Source organism: Dreissena polymorpha, chromosome 7 (assembly GCF_020536995.1).
Source record: "Dreissena polymorpha isolate Duluth1 chromosome 7, UMN_Dpol_1.0, whole genome shotgun sequence".
NCBI classification, from domain to species: Eukaryota; Metazoa; Mollusca; class Bivalvia; order Myida; family Dreissenidae; genus Dreissena; species Dreissena polymorpha.
Window position 1 is genome coordinate 86,274,649 of NC_068361.1, and position 17,524 is coordinate 86,292,172.

The 17,524-nt window shown below is 33.8% G+C and overlaps 1 protein-coding gene across 1 annotated transcript in view; it reads right to left on the bottom strand.

Moving 5' to 3' along the window:
* Nucleotides 1-17,524, bottom strand: part of LOC127837590 (uncharacterized) — a 208,137-nt gene that overhangs the window by 16,283 nt on the left and 174,330 nt on the right. The window contains exons 2-4 of the mRNA XM_052364848.1: nucleotides 8,816-8,839; nucleotides 5,112-5,159; nucleotides 4,565-4,674 (exon numbers count right to left, since the gene is read on the bottom strand). Of these exons, the coding sequence (XP_052220808.1) occupies nucleotides 4,565-4,674; nucleotides 5,112-5,159; nucleotides 8,816-8,819 (162 nt within the window). The 5' untranslated portion in view covers nucleotides 8,820-8,839. The remainder of the gene's footprint in view (nucleotides 1-4,564; nucleotides 4,675-5,111; nucleotides 5,160-8,815; nucleotides 8,840-17,524) is intronic.

Genomic DNA, 17,524 nt, shown 5'->3' on the forward strand with positions numbered 1-17,524 from the left:
CTTTGTACGCTCCACATATTACCCATATAAAAAGTAGCTTAATATTTAAGAGCGTCAAAAATTTGGACTACCCATCTTAAATGCTTTAACTTTGTGAGTAAACTAACTCCAATTTCCCAACACAGATTTCCGTGACGCACATTCACAGTGAAGATTTCTAATAAATATTTGTTGTTGTTCATCTCAAACGTAGTATTTTGCGTTAATTGACACACACATTAAATTATCTCCTAATAACCATGTGATGTCCGCTGTTAATTTTCTCATCGCAAACTTCTCGTCTGCTTGCCGCCATCTTGGACGTGTGTAAAAACAGGCGTTAACAATCGGGATACATCGAATATCGACGGTATCCTCCGCAATATAGAGAGAGATGTGTGGATAGCAACGTAAAATCGTATTCGGCTATATGCGCGAACATTCGTAAGTCAGTTGTCATTCGGCGAAGACTCGACAAGCTCGATCGGCAATCGTTCTACGAAATTAACGCTAGATCTAAATGACATTGTAATGTTATTGGCTTTATTGGGAAAATTTTGTCATTTTGGGGGAAATTTTGGTCAGATTTTTGGGAAAAAACGTCATTTTTTGCAATTGGGAAGCCGCAGAATATCGGCGGTAATTCTTGGCAAAAAAAATCACTGAGTGTTTCCCTCTAAACTTTCATAGTTTCAGCGACTAAAATGAAAACATATACTATGAATCATATCATAAATGTTTCAATATAACCAGTTTTTCAGATATTTACTTTCAGCAATTTGGATTTTCCGCAATAACCTTGCATATTTTGAGTGACCAAAGCTAAAAAGGGTGCATTACATCATATCATATCTTATATGTGTATGCATTGCTTATTGCACTTTATGTATTTTCACAGTTTCATATTGATATTCCTTTGGTAAAGAACATTACACCAGATTTTATACACCCCATTTTGCAGGTAGATATTTTAAGCCAAAAAAAAGTTTCCACCCAAATTCGTCGTAGTTGTAGCGACTAAAACTGAAATTATATTCTATGTTGTGAATACTGTATCATAAATGGTGTTATTTTAAAGTGAAAATTGAGTTTAATGGCTCCTCATATGTTCATTGTGCTAGTTCTTCAAATAATAAAATTATGCAAGTTTTAATTTATCCAGTTGTTCAGATATTTGCAATCAGCCATTTTGATTTTACGCAAAAACCTTGCATATTTTGAGTGACCAAAGCTATAAAGGCTTATGGTGGCATTGCATCAAATTTTAACTGATATTTTTATAAATTGCTGTTTGTACTTTATTTTACCGCACATGTCATAGTGATATTCCTTTGCATTAGAAAATTACGCCAGAATTTATTTACCCAATTTTGTAGGTGCATGATTAAATTTTGTTTTCCATCAAACTCCTCATTGTTGTAGCGACACAAACAGAAAACATATACCGGTACAATGGACTATATCATAAAAAAGGATGTTTGTTGGATTCGATGGAATATTGATTTTATTTCACGAGTGACCATATAAAATAATATTTTCACGAGTGGCGCAGCCACGAGTGAAAATATGTATTGTTTATGATCACGAGTGAATTAAAATCGATATTCCATCGATTCCAACAAATTTTCTTTTTTTTTCTTTTTTTTTCACCGTTTATTTACATTGTAAAAGAGTTTAACTGGATAATATCGCTGGATTTATGACGTCATTTCGTCGAAAAAATGACGTCATTTTACAGTTAAACAGTAAACAAATATCGTTATTTTTCACTGTTATTTTTCACTGTTTGAAACAGTGAAATACCAGTTTTATTTCACTGATATTTTTCTACTAACCACCGGAAATCACAAACTAAATAATATTATTTTAAAGTGCTGATTGAGTTTTATGGTATCCCTCATTTTCATAATGATGTTTCATGAAGCAATCAAATTATACAAGTTTGAAATCACCTGTATAACATTCCAGCCACACTGGATACACTACCGTTGTTTTAATACAAATCAGATAGACAATAAGGATGGAAAACTTACTTATTGCCATTAGGAATCGCATTTGTAATGTGTAAATCCTCTATGATTTCGAATTAGTTTTGCTTTCGGCGCCTATTGTAGCTTGAAAATATTCAAAGTTGTTATTTATGTATATATGCTCAAAAATTGAAACTTACTGTTGTGGTTACACTGCACTATTGTTATTGTCGAAAAAGTGAGCTGAATATATTAGGGACTGAGTGCTTTAAGTACTTAAAGGATAAGTATCCGAAAAGGGTTTATTGCTTTCGGGCGGATGGATTCTTTTCCGGAATTTTTCGAAACGAAGAGGTTCGCCCCTTACGTCATTTAAATAAAGCGTTCTAATTGGCTGCGAGCAACTCGAGTACGGTTTAAGTATCACAGCGCGGGAAAGTATACAAATGACGACACAGCGGGAACGCTAGCTTTTAACTTAGGAACTTTCGGCCAACAACATCTACATTCATAACACATCTACTATCACTTGGAACCCATTTAACGATAACATTTCAACGACATGAAGAAGGCGGACTTGAGGATGGAAACGTAAATAACTAAATCTTAATATAAATCGGGGACATTTAATGATCGACTACTGCTTATTAAATTTAAAAGTGATGGCCGCCGCTGTTTGATCTCTAACTTAACAGGGACAAGGGACTCAAGCTATTCCGGGTGTATGACAGTCTCCTCGTATCACGTCACCCTTCACCGGTCATGTGACTGACGTCAGTTAACCAGAGATCAGCTAATGAAGAAGAAAAATTCACTATCACAATGTTCATCATAATCGATATACCTAGAAGTAAATCCAGATTTAAATCCTCGTCATCACATGACACAAAATCCGTCTAAGACATGGTGAAGATACACAGAAAAGCGACTACATCACTGTACCGAGATGCTTAATATCGGATAATGGCACAGTGTACTGGTCTGAAGATTTCTATTTACATACTCTAGGTGGCAATGCTCTAATTGGTAGAATCGTGCATTAAATTTAGCGGTAATTAAAGAGAAAAAGAACACAAACATTTAATTAGATCAGACCAAAATAATTGCTCAAATTTGTTCACAGCTTAGTTCAAATTGAATCCCAGGTAACTGGCATTCGTATTAATCAAATTAAAATGAAAAACAAACATCTAATTAAAACAAACATTATAAGTTGTTTGTCGTAAGATTCTGATCGCTCCTTTACTTGAATATTTTATCGTATTTCAAAGGCATCCTTAAATACCGGTTATGATTGTTTTTTTCAAACTGAAGCCGGATATAATCGCTAAATAAAACAATTTTGCATATGATTTATTTTTATTGACACATTACAATTGTATGATAATACTGCATACATTCTCATTTTGATAATACAAAAAGTTAATTTCAATCACAAAACCTGGAACGCGAAATCGTGTTTCAGAAATGTTGATAAGCGTATTAACTACCGTGGCAACCGACAAACAGGTGCGCGCTTAGAATTATCTCGCCGAAACCACGCGAGGTGCGAAAGTTTGCCGATATTGCGCGAGCTGCCTATCTTTGTTATCTACGTCTCTGTTTTTTGTAACAATGAGAATTCGTGTTTGTTTCGGTCTTAGTGCTCTTGATAGTTATTTCGTCAATATTCAATAGCGACTGTAGACGCCGTCTTGAAAAAAAGTGTAACGTATTTGCCTATAATGCATAATGCCGAGATGTCGGTGTCAAAACTCACCAGATTATTGGGGTAATCGTTCAATACATGTACCAACCTCTTGTAATATGTCTATAGTAATAATATAATATTATTACTACCACTTTATTACTGTATACATAATTTGCGCTATGCATTTACACGCACGCCAATTACAACAATGAAATTGCTAAGACAGACAATTGAACACTTCATAAGATACAGCAAGAATAATAGTCGGTCAAATAAGCCATAATCAAGTAAAGAGATGAACAAATGTGTTTATATTTCAAACAAAATCTACCCTTTTTTGTTGTGCCAACCCTTAACTTTGTTTGATGATTTGCATGTTGAGATTTTTATTATTTTTGCAAAATTCACTGAGATAAATATTTAGTCTGAGATCCTGTTTTGCTAAATTCAATTATATTGAATTAATTTTAACGTAACTTAACTTTCCTTACGAAAGTTCAACCGACTTAAAGGATGTCTGAATTTCATTGCATATTCTTATTAAATTGGAAAACAAAATCACAATTTTACTGTAAACAAAGGTCACCAAACCTATTAAACCTATGTTTTTGACGACAGCAAATAACTTTTCGATTAGTAATTGTTTTTAAGTTGATTACGGCATACATGTTTCGATACTTAAAACTCAGTTTTTGTCGAATCCATTTTTATGAATTTTCAGTCGAAAAGACTAAAGCAAATCAGTGTGTTTTATTGAATAGAGATTGCTGTGTAGTGTTTTAAGAAATTCATGTGTTGATGTATGTTACTTTGATAACAAAGCCTTACTTGACCTTATTATTATGTACGTAATTTGGGGTCAACATTTGATTTGAAATAACCTTTTGCAATTCATATATCTGCAAACGTTATTAAGAAAATATACCTCGGTCCTGTTGTCGCATACCGCCTGCTTCGTGCAATCTATAAGCTCAAATGCATAGCTGCATAGTCGACACTTCAGTTGATTCGCGTCCGGGATTTCCTGGCCAAACACTATATTGAAAATATTTACATGATATTTCGAAATCGCCGACGTGTACGGCATTACTGTCATGTATTTGGAAATCGATTTTCGTATGATCATCAATAAGCCTTATATAACCAATTGGAAGGAAGTGGTTTTCAACAAAGTAAAAAACAACCACAAGTTATATTATAAGCATGGTCCTTAAATTAAATATAATATAAACCGTGAACATTACTTATCGAAATATAACGTTCGGCAACCAGAACAATTAGATCTTTATGATAATAAGATGAATCTGAGAAAAATGGTACAATAAGATCGACCGTACAAAAGTCATTTGACTGCATTTGTTTGCATAATATACTTGATATTTACGAGAAGTGAAAGCATGGATATTTAACGCAAAATTGAAAAGCTAAAAAACGCAATCAAATTTGTTTTAAACACAAAAAACATAACTTACCACCAATCAAGAAGAAAGCGACCCCAATAACAAGTCTCGTACATGTATCTAAAATCATACATTTATCAAACCAAACACGAATTATTATTTTATATCATATTTAATTGAACGCGTTGGTCATATCCTTAACAAATGCAATACATAATGACAATGACAGAGCTTAAATGAGTTCTTAATATACGTAGAAATAGACTTATAACGTTAAATTTATCAAAACCCCGAAAAATCCTATATTTCTCTGTGTACGACGTATTTGTTGCTATTTAATACTTAAAATTGTTTAAACATACAAACATATAGCACGCAAAACATCACGTTACGAGGTCATGACCTGTCGGTAACAAGGCGGGCTTCTTGAATAGTCGCGCGGCATTGCTGTTAGGAATTGCTTAAAATATTTTGCTTGTGATGAAAATTGAATATAACAACCATGTTAACAATCGAAAGTAAGGAAACAGAAACATATAATGGACAATGTAATTGATGAAGTGTTTAATTAAGTTATGTCGTGTACATAGCTACTCATTTTTAGCACGTTTATCATATACCACGGCAATGAGAGATTATGGCGTAAAAAAGGATCAGACTTGTAACAGAGACCGATCTCAAAGACTTGGAGCTATAAAAGTAACAATGGCAGATGAACCAGCAAAGCATGACAATACCACATCTGACATCAAGGATCAATTATCACATAGTTCGAGAGGCAGGTAAGTCATTTCACAATCTTGTAAGTGCCTCAGGCGACATATACATACCAGCACACGGTGACATGTCTGTCATGGATCCTAGACAAATATTAATAATAAAAGCAGTACACATGTTTGCGACACATGTAACCCATTTTTCTAGACGAAAAGACTTAATTTGGCCGCAAAAAGTAAAAGACAAGTATACGTGCTTAGCGGAAGTGGCGACCGGGAGAACAAACAATATTGCCTTCAAAACGTCTGTGGACCACCCTTTGTCCTTAATCTACGTAGAAGAATGGCGGGGGGGGGGGGTCTGCCAGCATGCGAATCCTTTACAAGCTCCTCAGCACCGGCATGATCAAACTCATCGATGTCGAGTTCTACCTAGCTTACATCACAAAATTCTTTGACTTCACAAGGAATAACGAACTCAATATTGAACATGGGTTTCGTTTGGTATTCTTTCAACACATACGGAACTTCTAATTCTAATCAAAACGTAACGTCACGCGACAAAAAAGAATTTTAGCATCGATGCAACCATGAGTAAAGTGTCGTATCATCATGGAAAAACTTTAGTGCCCCTTTGAAACTAAGTATCGGTACCGTCACAAAGAAGCCTGGATACCCGCCAAGATGGACCAGTTAAGATTTACCCGATCTATGAGCCTGAACTTTTAAGCATTGAGGCATGATTTACATGTGGATGCTTGCGATCGCAAGTTCACTCTCAATGGAATAAAGCTTGGTCTTAACATCGTGTACCCGAAAAATCGGTAATAAATGCGGATGTCCGTGCGCGTTGTGAATCCCAAATGTAACCAGAGATTAGAATGGAAATTGTGAAGTTTTCGATGAAAAACCACGTATTATTTCAGCTCTAGGCGCAATACATTAGAAAGGGTCATCTAAGGTCAGACTATCGGTAATCAATGCTGATGCCCGCGCGCGTTGTGAATCCCAAATTTTACCAAATTTTACCAGTGATTAAATTGGGCATTGTGAAGATTTCGATGAGACACCAAGTATTATTTCAGCTCTAGGTGCGGAACCTTAGAAAGGGTCATCTTAGGTCAGACTGGTAAAACTGTAGCAGACCAAGGGGTTAAGCGCTAAACGATTACGTAAGGACGGAACCCTTAAGATAATACACGTTAAGATGCCATGGGTCACATGACACCAAGTTATTTCATTATAAAGGTCCACGTGACCGATGCTTACATAAGTGTGAAATTGTATCAATACAATATCAAAGCAACCTAGCGTAATTTGACATTTTCTGGAGACTCTCATATTATATTTATGATCAATAAACGTCTTCCGTTTGATGCATCTATGTCGCCAAAGTTATTTAATCGTATAACACAAACCGCGAGTGCAAGTTATGGCAAGAAAGGGTTTCAAGAAAATTATTTGTTATTTAGACGAATTATTATAATCGCTAAACCGTGCGACCAAACAAAAATGTTTTACATGAATTCAGACGTTTGTTCCAGGAATAAAGATGCCAAATAAATTATAACAAATTCGAAGGGCCGTTCCAAAGATTATTATACATTGGAATTTACAGTAGGTTCCGAAAGTGATACCTTTATAGACGAAAACAAATCTGAAATACTTTAGGATTTAAAGCAAACACTTAATTGTAAAACGATTATATAGCGCCATTCTAAAAGTGTAATTGGGAAGTTAAAATTGCTTTAACAGTGTATTCATTGTAATCGTACGTTTTTCAAAAGGCTGATTTATCGGTGTAATAAATAAGAGTAATCTTGGCACCGAACTCGCATTACATATTACAAAGTTAATCAATACGAAAGCGCATCTCCGAAGTGCCACTTACACGCATGACAGACAGTCGTTTATGTCCAGACCAGCTAGACACAGTTTGGAATTGAATAAATGTGCCCACTATGCTAGCCCCGCTTTCGTCTATCACAAATAAGGTACTTGCAAGCCTCTACGCGGAGACGTTTGTATTTATCATGTGAAATTATGTCTAAGTGAACCGACAATGACCCCGGCAAAATTGGAATTCTTTTCGGCCATTCGGGCATCTTTCTGTCACAAGAATGACATTTCAGCTGGTTCTTTTATACTGTATGGATATTTGAAATCCACATGTTATTAATAATATATCAGTATCGTTTACACACTTGAATAAATCCTATCTAACATATGTATATTTTTGTATGACAATTCTCAGCACAGTTAAAATTTTAGTTTCATACTCCCACATACTTTAGAGTCACGACCTTAAGAACTTTCATATGCACAATGGTTTATTTCATACATGTATGCATGGTTAAATTATGAAACCTCGTATTTGCATTTTTGTCATGCGCAGTATTTAATTTTGTCTTAATGGTAATGATTTGACTAAATATTGCTCGCATAATAAGAAGGAGTTTTTATGTTTTGTAGAATAAAGCTCCCGCTGTTTGTTTTGTTAAATTGGTATTAAATAACTTAATATCTGTTTAACATAAAACCACGCAGAGCGCCAAACCTCACTTGACAAGGTCATGACCGGTCGGTTACATGGTGCGAGCTTCTTGATTAGTCGAGCGCTTTTCTTGCTCGGAATTGCTTTCTACCTCCCTTACCCCTTTTTTATTTTTATTTAATAATCTATCTGGTATGAAAAGTCGACCTTACCTAATGCTAACCCTGTATTTGTATTAACACGAATGGCATGCGCGCTATGGAATTGTGAGTGTATGTGTATGATTTAACTAGAATAAAGCTTCATTTACCCCCCAGAGTTTGTTTTTACTTTTGTTTAAATCAACATGGCCATGTGCCCGACCATAATTACCGTTTAAATGTGTTATATAACACATTTTAAGCATTAGTGTATTTAACGAACAACGACGTATAGCATGTGAAACAAATGTTTAAGAATATCATTATGTAACTTCAAACCACCCATACTAATTCTTACTTGATATTAAGGTTAAACATCAAGACAAATTACATTTTAAAACACATTAATGATTATAATTTACTCACTCATTTTCGCATGCGTTTTTTCTTCTGAAAGGGTAAAAGAAACACCGCGTAAATGTGCTGCATTAGGAAAGAATACATGCATGATTCAAAATAAAGTTAAAGCTAGAAACAAAACGAAGAAATCAAATAAACATATTTAACTCACTGCTCTCTGTCGACTTACAATGATCAGTGAGACCATCTATTCGTGATACATTGAATGTGGATAAGAGGCCGATGTGAAATCGTGAGGTCTCATTTCGTTACACATGTTAGTGAATCTTTATTCAGCGCAGAGGTCAGATAAAGGCCACCTAGGCTGATAAGATTTCTACAAAAAGAGTGATAAAAAGGCCTACGCATTAAATGAGTGGTAACATAATAGGAGGGCCTGTTTTATAGCTCTTAAAAAAAACAACAACAGGAAACCTTTCTAAAGCGAGTATACACGATCGAGTAATATTTTGTTAAAACAAGTTTAATGTTGATGAAAAAATAGTATGAACATTCAAAGCGGTGTAATCCGAAAATAAACAAAGTCAGAGCATTGAACTATTGCAAATCATACAGTTAACATTTTATTATGTAGACGCGATATATACACTAATGACAAATCCCAACTAATCTGTGCAGATTTGTTCATACAACACATCGATAGTGTCTGGTGCTATAACAAATGCGAATATTCTGTGCAGATTTGTCCATACAATACATCGATACAGTGTCTGGTGCTATAACAAAATCGATTATTCTGTGCAGATTTGTTCATACAACGCATCGATACAGTGTCTGGTGCTACAACAAAAGCGAATATTCTGTGCAGATTCGTTCATACAACACATCGATACAGTGTCTGGTGCTAAAACAAAAGCGAATATTATGTGCAGATTTGTTTATACAACACATAGATACAGTGTCTGGTGCTATAACAAAAGCGAATGTTCTGTGCAGATTTGTTCATACAACGCATCGATACAGTGTCTGGTGCTATAACAAAAGCGAATATTATGTGCAGATTTGTTCATACAACACATCGATACAGTGTCTGGTGTCATAACCAAAGCGAATATTATGTGCAGATTTGTTCACATAACACATCGATACAGTGTCTGTTGCTATAGCACAAGCAAATATTCCTTGCATATTTGTTCATATAACGCACCGATACAGTGTCTGTTGCTATTACAAAAAGCGAATATTCTGTGCAGATTTGTTCATACAACACGTCGATAGATACAGTGTCTGGTGCTATAACAAAAGCGAGTATTCTGTGCAGATTTGTCTACACAACACACCGATACAGTGTCTGGTGCTATAACAAAAGCGAATGTTCTGTGCAGATTTGTTCATACAACGCATCGATACAGTGTCGGGTGCTATAACAAAAGAGGATATTTTGTGCAGGTTTGTTCATATAAAAAATCGATACAGTGTCTGTGTCTTCACCAAACTCGAGTATTCTGTACAAATTCGTTCATACAGCACATCGATACAGTGTATTTTTATTAAATAAAATCTTTTTTATATGACAATAAATGTTTTCTTTTTTTTTAATTAAATAAAGCCATAATATGGAAAATGTCTATGTCTCAATTATTTATTTATCTACGGCGAACATTTTGTGACCTCTAGATGCCTTATCATTTCAGGAGGACATGTCGTGTTTAGAAAGTGCTAATTAAAACTAAAGTCCTCAAATCTAAGCAATGCAGCAAAAATGTATGACATATGATGTTCGTTGTTACAAAAAAAAAATACAAACTAAACTGATTGAATTATGTTATATTTAATTTGCTAATATAAACTGAGCAATTAATAACAAAATCATATACATTAATAAATAATTTGCATATGCCATTACGAAATATAAGATCATACTCTCTAATAAATGAAACACTATCTTTCACCGTATTTAAATGCTTGCACAGATATTCAAACAATAAATAATGTGTAATATCATTACGGATTTAGGTATGCATGGATTTGTTTGTTAGTATTCAGGGATGTCCATATTTTGCTTACTATGTTTAAACAAAGGCTTGTCGATTTTTATACACACAATTGGTTTCAAAATAACAATACAAGTCGATTTTGCCTCTCCAAAATCCAAAAAATATTATTTAATTGTGACGTTTTTAATAGACGCGCCCATTAGTATACACAAGCATTAGGTTGATTACTATGTTGTTACCATAAATTGAGAAACTGGGAGACATAATCAAATTGGTAAAAAGGATTGCAAATGTAATTTGTGTAAATTAATTATTATATTTTAAAACTTGAGTTTGAATCTCAGGACATTTAATTTGAAAGGAGTAAGTTTGTTAAAAAAATTACATATTTTTTTGGACGTGTAACACAGTAAGTATTGCTGCTTAAAAATGATGGAGCCATTTAAACATTTGAATAAGATTGTGAAATTGTTCACCTGCATACTTCTCTTAAAAATTGTGCGAACAACTTGTGGAAGTTTGAGACAAAGTAGAGTGCGGCTCCACCAATTCGGTTACATGTTCATTTTGTTTGAAGTTCTTAAAAGAAACGCAGTTTGCATTCCTAATAGAGGTAATTGGTATGAACCCAGCTTTCTAATAAAATGTACACTTGCCTTCGATTATAAAAATGTCGTTCCAAACTAATTTTGTTATTGATGATTCTGATGTATATAAACGGTTTTATGATACACGTATTTTATTTTTAAATAAATGATGATAATGTATTAAATGATTGTTTTACATTCAGGTCTCTGTTTTATTTACTCAAGCAGCACTTGAATTTTAATAAACATAGATATATTTTTCTGTCTGATAACTAGGTGGCGGACAAATATTAAAATAATTTAGAATGGAGCGTTAATTATACGTTCCATTATTACACAATGTAGCACGCTGACAATTGATTAAGGTACTGTAGTGTTTGTTCGCTAGATTGTGCGAGAGCTTTAACCCCACTTGAGTCTTCTTTAAGATGAAATTATCGTCGTTATGCCTTTTTAAAAACGGTTACACCTATTGATCAGCCAACTTACCTACATGGTCGATCTAAATAAACTATGTACACGTTCGATGTTTACATTGGAATTTTGAGTGTTTTCTGTAAGAAAGAATTTATCCGTTGAGGGTACTGTTGCAGCAGTGACCTTTGAAACGCACTTGAGACGTTGATATATATGCCGGGATGAAAATCACGCATGCATGTTAACTGTGCCATACTATAATAATAAGCAATAAACATAATATGTCAAAGAGATTGGTACGATATGGAACATATATGAAAACCAACAAATCCAACATACCCAAATTCAAGTAAATCGGTACAGGTTGAGTGCTATTTCCGCTGTACAGTATAGTCCATTATTGTAAAATGATAATAATTTGACATACTATTCGGAAATGTGTAAATTTTTTGCAGGTCGCTGTGGTGTAATGGATATGGTGTCCGCCTAGCGACCGGGAGGTCACGGGTTCGATCCCCACACTGGGAGCGTTCTTTAGATCTTCCCCAAAGACACCAAGTACTGGTTCTAGGCCCAGGAAACGGACTCGAGAGCGTTTATATAAGCCTTAGGCTTTCGATGCAATCGAGCTAAAATAAATAGGTTTAAACTAAATGTGTAAATTATTAAACTGGTTTAAGTTTTAGTTTGGCTTCAATGTAATTCAGTAAAATAGATGTAAAATGTATATCATTTTCAATTACATATAGCAACAAAATCAGTTCCATATATAAACAAAAATTGGCATGAAATAAATCGCAGAACTCAATATCAGTATTAACTGATACGGTTTCATGTTTATCAACAATACATGGGTACTCGTACTAGCCACGATTCTTTTTTTTTTCGAAGATTTGCTGCAGTAAGCAGACATAACGCATATCTAATTGAGAATGTGTTTTATTTATTTCAACGATTCATTAAATAAATAAACAACAAATGAAAACATATATTTTTCCTATCACATGAAATCACATCAAATATATATTGTTATATTATAAATATATTATTCGTGAAATTAAAACATACACAAGTCGTCGAAATATACTCTAAAACTTTTATGTGTAGTTTTTCGCTAGCGAATAAAAAGGGTTAATACCACGTTTTGCAAGCCAAATTTGTTATGTAGTAAAAACCTGATATTTCCGCACCCGCGCATCCGAGTCGATAAAGAGGTCGCGGCGCGGAAAGGTATAGTTTACATTTTTAGCATAGGTGCGTTTACGCACCTATGCTTATGGTATATACCACATTTCGAAAATCCACATCCATCGGTTGCCCTTTATGAAGCCTTACCTGATCAAAAATCAGACGAAATATCTATTTAATTTAGTATATGGTCATTCTTACATTTTTTTTTTGAAACGTTTTTCTAACGTTTTCTTCCAAGAATATTGCTGACACCGTTTTTAGTGATTTTTTTCTAAGACCGTTTTATGTCAAAAAATCTTCTTATAACCTAAAACAAATTTCGTTCGTAAAACAATTCTATCTGCACTATAAATCTCAATCTCCTTTGCAGTGGCCTCCCTTATACTAGAAGTTACTGACCGGGCGAAGCAAGGGAAGTAACTGCTGTGAGGAGTTTCTATTAAAATCTGCATTCAGAAATCTGTATTCAGAACTCAATCTGTTGTGCACGTCTGCATCTAACGCTTACCACAAGTTTTACGACAAATTCTTGACGCAGACGAATAGGGTAGCGTCTATTTTCATTTGTGAAAAGAATAGAGAAAAGAATCGATACAGATCTGTCCGTGCTTAAATTTTGAAAGGCTTGGGTAATTATTTTTCATAAGCGTTTCAAACACTGATGTAAATGGAAAGATTATCTATTTAAATAGTCGGTAATTGTTTGAAATTATTGATTTGAGAAATTCGCGGATGGCGATATCGAACTACATTATACCACGTGACGCCATTCTTCCCTGTATCTTGCACCTATGCATCGGCGCTCTCGTTGTATCATGAAATAGTCCACTGATTGTAACGTTGAAATCGCGTAACACAGCTCTTATTAAAGGTCAAAGGGACAGGTCAGCCAATAGATGCATTCGCAAAGACACAGAGGAACTCTATAAATGTGTCAGTATTCCCTACTTTAAAAGAGCACACGGTTCTTACTTCTACACGTTATCGACATAAACGCCCCATATAGTACGAGATAATCCGCTGATAAGAGTTATGTATGCTGACACAGATGTGTCACGAGAAAAATTCGCAGGTTACTGCCTGGTCGCCAAAATGTGCTGTACATCGTACAGTCGGTTAAGAAAAATGCTTCTGAGAGCGGGGTTAATAGGGGCCCGTAATGAAGTAATCGTTTACCGCAGATAGATTAACACGTAATAACAGTTTTTCCATTCACGTAATATAACAGTACAGATAGGCGGTAGCTTGAAATTCCAGTAAATGTATATTTTACCATGTCCATTTATTAGACTGATTAAAACTGTTTGTCTATAGCAATGTGGTAATATTTGCTTCCTCAAGTCCCTTCGAACGCATCTACAATGTTTAGCTTTTACTACAGTTACTATACATGTAAGCCATGAAAAACCCTTGTTTTAATAATAGCGCGAAATTGTTGCTGCCATCTGTCAAGTTCAACTCATAAAAAGTTTGCGAGTTGCAACAAACCATATGCTAAATATAGACGTGCAACTTAGTACGTGTAGTTTTTTATGAAGCAAAATTTAAATCAGAATTAATGTACACAATCAGAAAGTATTGACACATTGAAACTATACAAAATGAAAAATACGTCAATTTACTACGGATACATTGCAGTAGATATATTGGTGAAATATTGGTGACAGGGAAGGGGACATGTCAAGACAGGAAAGTGAGTAAAAATTAAATGGAAATAAATGAAATGAAGCATTTTATTTAGGCGAAACATATTAAATATTTTAATATGTTTTTTTAAAATGTGGTTTGCTTGAGAATATAAAACAATGTTCGTTGATACCAATAGAGTTATTATAATTATGTTTTGGTCCTTTCTTTGTTAGATTCACACAAGGAGACGTGTGCACTCATGTATAGAGCAAATTAACTTATGATGTGGGTCGTGATTGGAACATCCAGGATTGAAGGCAAACAGTTCTATCTGTGTAGAATTTCTTGTAAGATACGTAAGTAAAGTAAACAGCTCACTTTACACTCAACCTGTACACATTTTCTACACAAACAATAGCTTTGATAAGAAGAACACAATGGGTTAATGTCCTTGCAGCTTAAACTTCAGTTGCAGAAGAAGACAACCATGTGCAGATCATTTTGTGGGAATGTTTATATTTTCTATTCATAATATCGGTTTAAAATTTCATTTATTTCCTATTTTCTGATTTGTACCTCACATCCGGAATACATTGTGAACTGTCGATTGCTGTTTAGTTTTCAATCGTATGTCCACATAAACGGTTAAAACAAATCTATCTTATTGTTTCCAAATACATGTACTCTAAATCTTTATAATATGAATTGTACCAATTCTACGATGCACTTTTTAATCCGTGAGTATCTTATTTGATGAAATGTAAAACGTCCATAGAAACATCTCTCTGACAGTACACACATTGCATCTGAAGTCACACGCTATTAGCAGTGGAACGTCTCATAACATACACGGGTATTTACGGATAGGCAAAAATCTATAAAAAGACGTTTATTCATAGATCTTTCGAATAAGAGTAACATTTTTTGTAATGAAAACTTGTTCATTTTACTATATTTATTTACAAATCTTTATTTAATATACTCAATAGATAATACAAAAGTTTTAAAGGGATGTCGTTGCCTGTTTTGATATAGACATACTTGAAGTCAGAATTTTAAAATTGCACCTACACAATATGTTATGGGCCAATCCAAGAGTTTAGAAAAACTGGTTGGGGTACGTCACAGGGAAATTTAATAAACACTCGTGTCTTACTACCATTATTACTTCTACTTCTTCTTAAAATCTTCAACTATAACTACAATTAACAGGTTTTCCACAAAGTCACGTTGTGAAGATTGCATGTAGATATGCATGCATATAAACGTCATATTTAAATGTTAACATAAATGTAATCATTGTTGTAATGAAGAAGCAATGATTCAGTTTTAAAATTGCTAACTGTTTTCCAAGTAAATTAAAAAAATTAACATGTTCAGAGTGTGCTGGCATGTAAAATACCTTGGCAAAACAATTTCAGACGAATCCCCAACTCCAGACAACAGGAACTAAGGTTATGGTTCTGTAGTCGACGTGCCAGCGCATGATCATGAGCTTCGAACTGGACATAAATCAATGGAAACGTATATGTGTTTAATAAACTTAATTAGTTATTAATAATAATAATAATTAATAATTATTAATAATTTCTAGTATATGTACATAAAATAGGACGCAACTAAAAACTATCCAGAATCATACATTTGATTATGTATATATACTGTATGACTGACTTCTTAATTGATTGCGATGAAGATCATGGGTGCAGAAATGATAAATGGAATTAACAGTTTAATAGATGTGCAATTAGTAAACTGATCCTTAAGTTACCAGCATTTGCAAATGTTCGAATGGAATTACTGTTTTACAAACATATTTTGCTGTATTGTTAATCGTACACACGCGGGCTTTCATTTATACTTCATTGTTTAGACATAAAAGACCAAATAAGAATTATCCTTCTTACTTATGTTTTCTAACCATAAGTTAAATAATAATATCATACACATACGTTTTATATTTTCTTCTATTTCTTACCAGTCGATTAACACTTAACCACCGTTGAATTGTAAGAATCAACGACCGTTAAGGATATAAAGACCTGATATTTTGAGATAATTTAATTCAGAGCATAAAGTGCAGTAAACGTAAATTATGATTATTTATATAATTTTTTTTCCATTCGAAAACACTTTATCTTTATGTTATTAGATTTTCTTAAGAATAAATACAACCTTGGTTGTTTAAATGACCATAAAATGTATTAATATTGTTCATATTAATGTATAGGCAATGTACCATTTATATTTCGCAAATGAAAACACCGGCAATGCCGAGTTATAAAAAAATAGAACATTTATATAATCGGATGTTTAAAATTCCGTTCTGACAAAATGTACTATAAAATATTTCGATTGATATTGACGACACAACTATAAACTGGAAATAATTTCAACAGCTTGCTCGTGTGATCGATCATTCCATCGATAATAAAATCCAATGTTAATGTTTACAATATGATGATGCTCGATTTTCACATATTTTAGCAAATTAAATTTATTATAAAACATTGTTTAGAGGGTTACGCAGGGATAATTTGTGTTAATTAATTAAATTTTTTTGAAAGCTCACATTGTTAAAAATGAATATGAAATATTGATATAAATGTATGTTATAATCAGACTCGATGCGAACATTTCCCATTATGATAATATGTTTTGATTGTCATTATAACTGACTTATTAAACACTGTGCGTATATCTTTATCGTGGTGATAATAGTTCACCACATACGCGTTTAAAATGAGAGTCATGACATGAACGCTAAACAGTCAGATCACGTGAGAAGCACGCTGGGTTGTGTTCTACTATTAGTTCCTTATTCGGCCATTCCCAAAACGTTATCAGTGACACCTTAGTAGAATTGCACTGTACACTCCGAGGGGTGAAAGCGAAAAGGTTCTAAGTGCATTTTACAAAAATTTAAAGGAGAAGGTTAAAAACTTAATCAGATT